The sequence below is a fragment of the Macaca nemestrina genome, chromosome 17 (assembly GCF_043159975.1).
Source record: "Macaca nemestrina isolate mMacNem1 chromosome 17, mMacNem.hap1, whole genome shotgun sequence".
Taxonomy (NCBI): domain Eukaryota; kingdom Metazoa; phylum Chordata; class Mammalia; order Primates; family Cercopithecidae; genus Macaca; species Macaca nemestrina.
Window position 1 is genome coordinate 64847429 of NC_092141.1, and position 8766 is coordinate 64856194.

The 8766-nt window shown below is 47.4% G+C and overlaps 2 protein-coding genes across 2 annotated transcripts; both read right to left on the reverse strand.

Moving 5' to 3' along the window:
- Nucleotides 1–318: 318 nt before the first annotated feature.
- KRTAP29-1 (keratin associated like protein 29-1) lies at nt 319–1344 on the reverse strand. Its single transcript, XM_011725185.2, has one exon. It carries the CDS (start codon nt 1342–1344, stop codon nt 319–321), a length of 1026 nt encoding a protein of 341 aa, XP_011723487.2.
- Nucleotides 1345–6171: 4827 nt separating this feature from the next.
- LOC105472168 (keratin associated protein 16-1) lies at nt 6172–7837 on the reverse strand. Its single transcript, XM_011725184.2, has one exon. It carries the CDS (start codon nt 7785–7787, stop codon nt 6234–6236), a length of 1554 nt encoding a protein of 517 aa, XP_011723486.2. The 5' UTR covers nt 7788–7837; the 3' UTR covers nt 6172–6233.
- Nucleotides 7838–8766: the final 929 nt, after the last annotated feature.

The following is an 8766-nucleotide window of genomic DNA, read 5'->3' on the forward strand; positions in this document are numbered from 1 at the left end:
AGGGTCTTCTGAAAGACCAGGCAGCATCAAGAAAGATAAACAAGAGAGGATTTGCTAAAGTGAAATGAATTGACATCATCAGGAAATGCAAGCAGCAGTGTGATAGTCCATGGTTGCTGAAAGGTATTCTTGGTTAAGAAAGATCTCTTTGTGCCTGGACAAGTTACCTGGTCAGCACCTGGAAAGAATGTGGAGGTAGACTCACGGTAAAGTTAGAAAGCAGGCAGCATTTGTACTCGGTGGGAGGCAGGCACCCAGGGATGGCTATGCATTTATAGACAGCGGCAGACCCTCAGAGGAGGTGTGAAGAGTGCTCCATTAACAAAGTGTTGCCTTGCAGAAGCTGGACTCACAGCTGGATTGGCATGAAGTTGGCAAGCAATTGGAGGCACCACTGGGTGATGTGCCTAAACCAGTCACACAGCAAGCTGATTTGCAGCCACTCTGGTTATAGGAAGTGGGTCCATCACAGGTTGGTTGGCCAGAAATCACAGTGTCACAGGAAGCTGGTTTGCAACAGTCCTTTGCGGAACAAGGGACCTGGCAGTTAGCCACTGGCTGGTAGATGAAGCATGTGGAAGCAGCCGGTTGGCTGTGAAGTGCCTGGCAAAGGGAAGGGACGCAGCAAGTAGTATTGCAAGAACTGAACACACAAGTCGATGGCTGGCAGGAAACAGGCATGTAGAGGGCTGATTGGCAAGGCTTGAAAATATAGCAGATGGGTTGATAATAAGTTGATTTACAGGGCTGGCCTTCACCACTGACGGGTTGACATGAACTTCCTTGGCACCCAGTTGGTTGGCATGGACTAACTGTACAGACGGTTGGTAGGCAAGAAGTTTCCGGACAGGAGGTCACTTCAGAGCAGGATGGCTGGCAGGATCCAGCATCACAGCAGACTGATTGGCCACAAGCTGCCTGACATGATCCAGACATGCAGACAGATTCCTGGCAGGATTTTTGCTGGCAGGGACTGGCATTGCAGCACTTTTCCTGACAACAAGTAGATTCCGAGCAGGATGGCTGACATGAGCTAACCAGACAAGGAGGCTGACCAGTGCCAGACTGATAGCAGGCTGCGTGGGAGCACATAGGTTGGCAAACAAAACCCACACAAGATGTTGCTGGGATGCAGGTAGGTTGACACGAAGCAAGATCACAGCCACTTGGGGCACCAATGGATGGCTGACAGCTTTCTTGGCATGTGACCAGTTGCCACGTTCTGCTGTGGCAGGAACTAGGCAAACAGAGAGCATGCCGAAAGTCGCTTCTAATTGGGTATGTGGTGATGGTGGGCACAGCTGGAATGGCTGTGGTGTTTCCAGGACAACAGCTGTCTGCCATGGTGCTGGTGCTGACCTTTCTGGGAAGTCGCAAGCTCAGTATACCTGCATTTGAAAGACATCCGATACAGAGGGGCTTTTATAGTCCTTCACTAGGGGTGGTGGCACGACATGCAGCATCTTTCCTTGTTATTGTTTTTACTCACTTGCATGCAAATATCTGATTAACAGGCTTCAGGAGCCTGGGAGATGTTGTTCCAACTTTGAAAATGTGTCTGTTGAGTCGGGAGTTCTGCACTGCATTTGGATTTGTTGACACTGCGCCTGCTCTTGGATGAGCTGTCTCTTTTACAGGTTGCTCCCCAGCCTTACTGAAGCAGGCCTTTCCTGGCACTAACCTTTCATCAGGAGGCCTCTACCAAGCCAGAGCGGCCCTGCTCTTCCTCCAGGAATGCAGCTTTGCGCTGTTCAATCAGAAATGAAGCCTTGACCCAGTTTGGGGAGGGGGTGTCAAGACGGGAAATGGAAAATTAGTCCATGGAACCCAGGGACACTTAAGTGTCTCCACCTCTTTTTAAAACCTTCCCATTTAGCATTCCTGAAACTTGTTTACTGTACTATTACTAATAATAACAATAGAAATGGCTTTCATTTATTGCATAGTTACTAGACCAAGCCCTTGACTGCATTTTTCATTGGATCCTCACAATGACTTTAGTAAGTATAATTGTCATCACTATGTTAGAAGTGGCAAAAAAAAAAAAAAAAGTAATAAATACAGAAGAAACCAGGTTTAAAACGAAGTTAATATTAAAATGTAAAACTTCATTGGCCTTTTTAGGAAGCCTAAAATCTCCCCCAAATTGGTTCCTCTCAATATTTTTTTAGAACAGAAAAGAAAAAACCGGAAGAAGTGGCAAAACTAACTCATAGATTTTAAATCATGTTCCCAAAATTATGCAAATGATAAGACATAGAAACAAAATTCAAACCTAGCTTTGTCTGACTGCCAAACCCCTAATGTTAACCACCTATTAGACTCCCTGATTCTGGGGAGGCAGGGAGAGGGCGACACTGATATAGTGGCTGCAGGCTGACACTCCTATGGCAGCAGGCCGGCTCGTGGGCAGGTTGCCCAGGCCCCACCCAGGGGATCCTCCGCCCATTCCAGTGACTGTAATCAGCAACTAGACCACACTGGTGTGAGTACTTACCTCTGCTTATCAATACACTCAAACACAGTCTTTTAATTTTGGAAATTTAAAAAACTGCCAAATATTTCATCGAGAAGGATCAAACCCACCCCAGGGCATCAACAGCATATGAATTCTATACAAATAAAAACACAACAGCCAGAAGTGATAATAAAAAAAAAATCACTGAAAAGTGGTGTTAACGTTAAACCAATCTCTTCCAAGAGGAATTCATGAGGGACTTTCTTGGCCCTTCTGCTTTTCCTCTGGGCTTGTCCTGGCTCCGCATCACCAGCCAGGTCCAGTGTTCTACACCAGCCAACGTCCTGGCCTGGTTCATGCTGGAGCGCATGACGGAGTGGAAAGATCATGGTGCGGGGAGCCAGATGGGGCTGGCCTTGATTTCTGGGTCTGCCACTAACTCAGTCTGTTGGATGTGTTAGCTATTTACCTAAGTCTCCAAAGTACGGCGATTTCATCAACTGCATTGCCGTGTCTCAGATTCTTTTTTTATGGGTGTTTGTTTGTTTTGGTTGCTTCACAAATTATTGAAAATACTGGAAACGCTGGAGGGTACTTTGCAAACCCCCAGCTACAAAACGCCTTCTCCTTGGCACCCTCCTCACCCTCATTTTAAAAAGAAGAGAAACGTTTTTGATCAGAACAATGTCTGGAAAACCTTCTCCCCTGTCATTGAAATGCCTTTTTCCCCACAATTGGTTTCTATGTCACACCATGGATCACTTCTTTTGCCCTCCTTCTTGTCTCTATTCATGTTGGCATCTTTCAATCTGCAAGAATCCATGCACTGTGGTTTATTGCTGAATATTTACACCCCAAAGCTCTTCATCTTCCCAAAGGAAGTATTTAATACTTTCAGTCTTACTAAATATGTCAATCAAAATGGGAACATGAGTATAATTGAAAAATCACATCAACTTCAGTCCAATATCCTATACCACTTTTATAGTTTTAACGCAATCCATTCTCCATCCATTTTTCTCTAAGTGATTCTGCTCTTGTTTTCTTTCCTCCTAAAGGAACCTCTCAATCGCAAGAACAGCTGTCTTGCTGTAGTTCAAGGCACTAAAAACACGCAGTGTATCAACAAAGACACCTTGTGACCACATTGAGAAATATGATGATCCACACAGAACCTAGGCTTTGGAAATAATTGGGTTTTAGTCATTTGCATGTTACTTATTAGCCACGACAATCGTGAATTTTATCACTCCCTTCATATATGTGTGTGTGTATATATATGTATGTTTGTGTATGTGCGTATGTGTATAAAGGCATGTATACTCATACATATGTGTGCCTGCGGTTTTTGAACAATACACTCATGTATGTTTGAGTGTGTGTATATATATACACACACATTATATTAATATACATAAATATATACACACGTATGGTTTTCCGGAGCTTGTTTATATCAATCAACATTATGTTGGTAAGATTCACCCATGCTATTGCATGTCCCCGTGTCCAGTCATTTTCACAGTATGATATCCCATTGTGTGAATATACTACAATTTACTTGTCCATGGATGGGCACTTGGATTGTTTGTCCTTCAAATTCTGCATCTTATGTACAGGGAAAAAATAGGAGAGAATACATATTACTTCACAGAATTGCTGTAATCCGTATGAAATACTTAGTCCAGTACTTGGTACAGAGGTTCAAAACCCTAGCCAACTCCTCTCTCTCTCTCTCTCTCTCAGCTGTTTTTTTGTTTTTGTTTTTTTAGACAGAGTCTGTCTCTGTCACCCAGGTTGGAGTGCAGTGGCGCGATCTTGGCTCACTGCAACCTCCTCCTCCCGGGTTCAAGCAATTCTCCTGCCTCAATCTCCTAGTAACTGGGACTACAGGTGTGCGCCTCCACGACCAACTAATTTTTGTATTTTTAGTAGAGATGGGGTTTCACCATGTTGGCCAGGCTGGTTTTGAACTCCTGACCTCAGATGATTCGCCCGCCTGGACCTCCCAAAGTGCTGGGATTACAGGCATTAGCCACAGCATCCGGCTGGCCAGCTCCACTCTTGACTCTGGAAGGAGACAATGATAAATCCCAATGGCTTGATGAGACAGTAACTCCAACATCAATGTGGTAAGTTTTGCTTCTGACTTTCTCCCTCTGCCATAGTCTGACCCAGTGATTCTCAAACAGGGATGATTTTTGCACTCCCAGGCAATGTTTGGCAATGTCTGGAGACATTTGTGATCATCACCCTCAAGGGATGCTACTAGAATCTGGTTCATAGAGGCCAGCGATGCTGCTTAACATCCTACAATTCACAGGACAGCCATTACAACAAAGAATCACCCAGCCCAAAATGTCAATAACACTGGCGTTGAGAAGCCCTGGTCGACCCTCACACTGTGCTCTTGATGACTCAACCTGCACCTTGAGGACAAGGAATAGGCCTCCATTCTGTGCAGTAAGTGTAGGGAGTGACTGCTTTGAAGAGACTCTGTCCTTGGAGATTGTAAGATATGGAATTTATCCTATGAGTGTCTTGGAGGAACTAGGAGAACATAAACAAAATTCTCACACAAGAAATCCAAGTTACCCAACCTTCTCTGCTGTAAGTATGATCTCTGATCTCCACTTATTTTTCTTCCACTGTGGACCCAAAAACAATTGGCTTCCTTTCCTCCCTGGCCTCTCTATATCCAGAACCATGTTCTTCCATTGAGTTCTCCACACCAAGGCCAGAGGAATGTTCCAAAACCCAGTGCTCTTCCTGTCGCCTCCCTGCATGCAGCCCCTTGATGCCTTCATGTCAGCCCTGCAACAAACCCAAACACCTCTGTCTAGCATGCAAGGCCCAACATAGACAGATCACTGTCTACAATCTGACCTCGTGGCTCATTCCTCAAAGAACAACTCTGCCCACGCCTCACCTAATGAACAATTTGCTCTCAAGCCCCATTCACTTGTACATGTCTCCTTTGCCTAGAAAACTTTTCCTTTCCTGTTTGTAGCTGGTTGATTCATGCTCGTACTGAAAGACTCGATGCCAGTATCACATTCTCCAATAATTCTTTCCTTGTTCCCCCACCACGCTCTGCTGAGTTCATGGTGCTCTGTGCTTATCTCCGAGTACTTGGCACAAAGGAATGTCATAATTGTCTTGCTGCCCACCAGAGAGTGAGCTTCTTGAGAGCAAAGACTGAGACTTCTGTTTATCCTTAGAGCTAAACACAATCCCTGGCACCTAGCTGCTATCTAATAATGCCTGAGGGATGGGTGGGTGGATGGATGGTTGAATGAAGCTGCTGTCGAAGAAAAAGCAAGTCACCGATGAGACTATGGCATTAATGGAAGAGCAAGGAGAACAGCAAGTCGCTTCAGCTTAACCACCTTTATTGGACAGTTACATGTTTTACTTGATTGGAGAAGTCCCTAAGGAACACAAGCATGCATAGCAAGGGAGCACATACGTGGTGACAGAAAAGACTACGTGCAGGAAAGAGACCTGAGATGATGTGGCAAAGCAGTTCTTCTCAGCTTAATTGCAGCAGAAGACAAGAACCTGGAATGTCTCCCTCTCACTGTCCAGAAGGGCTTCATTTCAGTGATCAGGATACTGACATTTCTGATGAGTTCTTTGAGGTGTAAGCAGATGGTGAGTAACAATGCAGAAAGAAAGAGCTCCTAGCTAAGTCATAATGAGCTTTGGGGAGGACAGTGTAGTTTTGTCTCTAGCTGGTGGCTTGCTTTGCAAGAATTGGGGAGCTGAAGCCAGTTTAGCAGTTGGCAGGCTTGCTGGCAGCAGGCTGAGCTGCTGCAGCCTCACGGTTGGTTGGGCTGATGGGTTTGGCCTCAGTGGGCTGGCAGGGACCCTCTTCTGAGACATCCGCCTTGCAGGGGGTTGAGTCAACACAATCCACTTGGCTGGAAGTGGATTTTTTGCAATCCCGTTTGCAAGAGTCGGACTCAGTGCAAGACGGGCGGAAGCAGACTGGGCGGTAAGAGTAGGAAGTGACACAGGCTGGGCGGCGCAGGATGGAGTAGCATGGGCGGTAACAGGAGGGACGGCAGGAGATGGATGTCACATATGGCTGCCTATAGGTGAAGAGTCCAGAGCAGATTGGGCGGCAGATCGGACGGGAGACCGGGCGGTAGGAAACCGTAGCACTGCAAGGCTGTTTGCTGGAACTGGGTATGTAGAAAGTCCTAGGACAAGTTGGTCGGCAGATGGCAGATGCAGAAGACCCTGGACGGCAGGAAAGAGGTCGGCAGGAGGTAGATGGGCAGGAAACTGGCTCAGGGCAGACAGAATGACGGCGCTTGACTACATAGCAAGTAGGTTGGCATGGACTGGGCACACAGACAGCTGGTGAGCAGGGGCTGGGCTCAGAGCAGATGGGTTGGCAGATACTGGAGACACAACAAGAAGGCTCTTGGCAAGTGCTGGGGACACAAGATGGCTCGCACAGGCTCTGAACACAGCAGACAGGGCGGAGGCAAACTGGCTCACAGACCAGAGCCACACAGGTGGCTGGCTGGCAGATGCTAGACTCTGAGCAAGATGGCTCACAAGGGCTGGGGTCACAGCAGACAGCCTGGCAGCCACTGGTCACAGAGCAGGTAGGTGTCGGGCACACCGGCTGACAGCAGGCAGGCTCACAGACCACAGGTTGGCAGGAACTAGGCAGGGTGCAGACAGCTGAACAGCAGCTGGGCTCACAGACAACTGGCTGGCAGCAGCTGGATTTGCAGAGGACAGGCTGACAGGAAGTGGGCACACAGAGGACTGGTTGGCAAGAAGTGGTCTCAGCGCATACAGGTTGGCAGCAGCTGCTCACGGAGCAAGAAGGCTCACAAATAGCAGGCTCACAGCACACAGGTTGAGCACAGCTGCTCACGGAGCAAGAAGGTTCACAAATGGTGGCCTCAAAGCACACAGGTTGGCAGCAGCCGCTCACGGAGCAAGAAGGCTCACAGGTGGTGGCCTCACAGCACACGGATTGGCAGCAGCTGCTCACGGAGCAAGAAGGCTCACAAATAGCAGGCTCACAGCACACAGGTTGGCAGCAGCTGCTCACAGAGCAAGAAGGCTCACAAATGGCAGGCTCACAGCACAGGGGTTGGGCACAGCTGTTCACAGGACAGGAGGGCTGACAGCACTGTGGTCCACAGCTGGATGATCCGCAGCTATCTTGACAAGTCACCAGCTGCCATGTCTGGCTCTGGCAGGAACTGGGCAGGCAGATGGGGCCTCCACAGCTCACCTCGGTGGAGCAGAGAGAGATGGCTGGCACGGAGAAGCATTTCCTAGAACAGCAACTACCAGACATGGTGGAGGTGGCCGTGCTTCCTTGTGCTGAGTGCTGAGAGGTCGCTGCCTGACTGTGACAGCTCCCTGACGCCCTCACTTTTATATCCCCTCACTGGCGTGTTCTGTTTGGGACTCCTGCATCTTTTCCTCATTGTTGTTTGAGCCAGTTTGCAGAGGAACATCTTATTATACCACCGTTTGTTGATCTGGAAGCTGTTTATCTACCCATAAGGAAGCTGTTTATTTATTGATGTGCTAAATTTGGAATCCTCAGAGCTACAGATAGTCTTGGAAGAAGCACCCTCACCTCCAAACTGGATGATCTATGTTTCTGAGCATTGTGAACAGGGAAAGAAGAATGAAACTTATAATTTATCCACCTTCTAGTCTTCCATACAAGGCCCTGGGTTGGGTTCAGAGGATGCCACAGGAATAAGACCTATTCACCCATTCTCTTGAATCTTATTGTCTAGTGGGCAGATAAGCATGCAGACAAACTCACTGCAATACAATGATAAGTTCAACAACAGACATACAGAGATTAATTGAGAGAAGAGGTGATGAATTCAGTTGGGAGAAGAACAACTGGACTGGATTTTAAATGACTGCACCTCACAGCAATGATCTTACTTAAAACCACCAGCAATCCCACGAGGCAGAGATTTTTCTCCATCATGAGAAATGAATAAATGGGCCAGGAACCATGGCTCATGCCTGTAATCCCAACACTTTGGGAGGCTGAGGCAGGCGGATCACCTGAGGTCAGGAGTTTGAGACCAGATTGGCCAATAAGGCGAAACCCCATCTCCACTAAAAATACAAAAATTAGCCAGGCATGGTGGTGCACAACTCTAATCCCAAATGCTTGGGAGGCTGAGGCAGGAGAATCACTTGAACCTGGGAGGTAGAGGTTGCAGTGAGCCAAGATCAAGCCACTGCACTCCTGCCTGGGTGACAGAGATAGACTCTGTCAAAAAAAGAAAGAAAGAAAGAAAAAG

What these genes read in the sequence shown, in the direction of transcription:
- KRTAP29-1 (XM_011725185.2), bottom strand. Translation starts at nt 1,344, where the DNA reads ATGGCAGACAGCTGTTGTCCTGGAAACACCACAGCCATTCCAGCTGTG.
- LOC105472168 (XM_011725184.2), bottom strand. Translation starts at nt 7,787, where the DNA reads ATGTCTGGTAGTTGCTGTTCTAGGAAATGCTTCTCCGTGCCAGCCATC.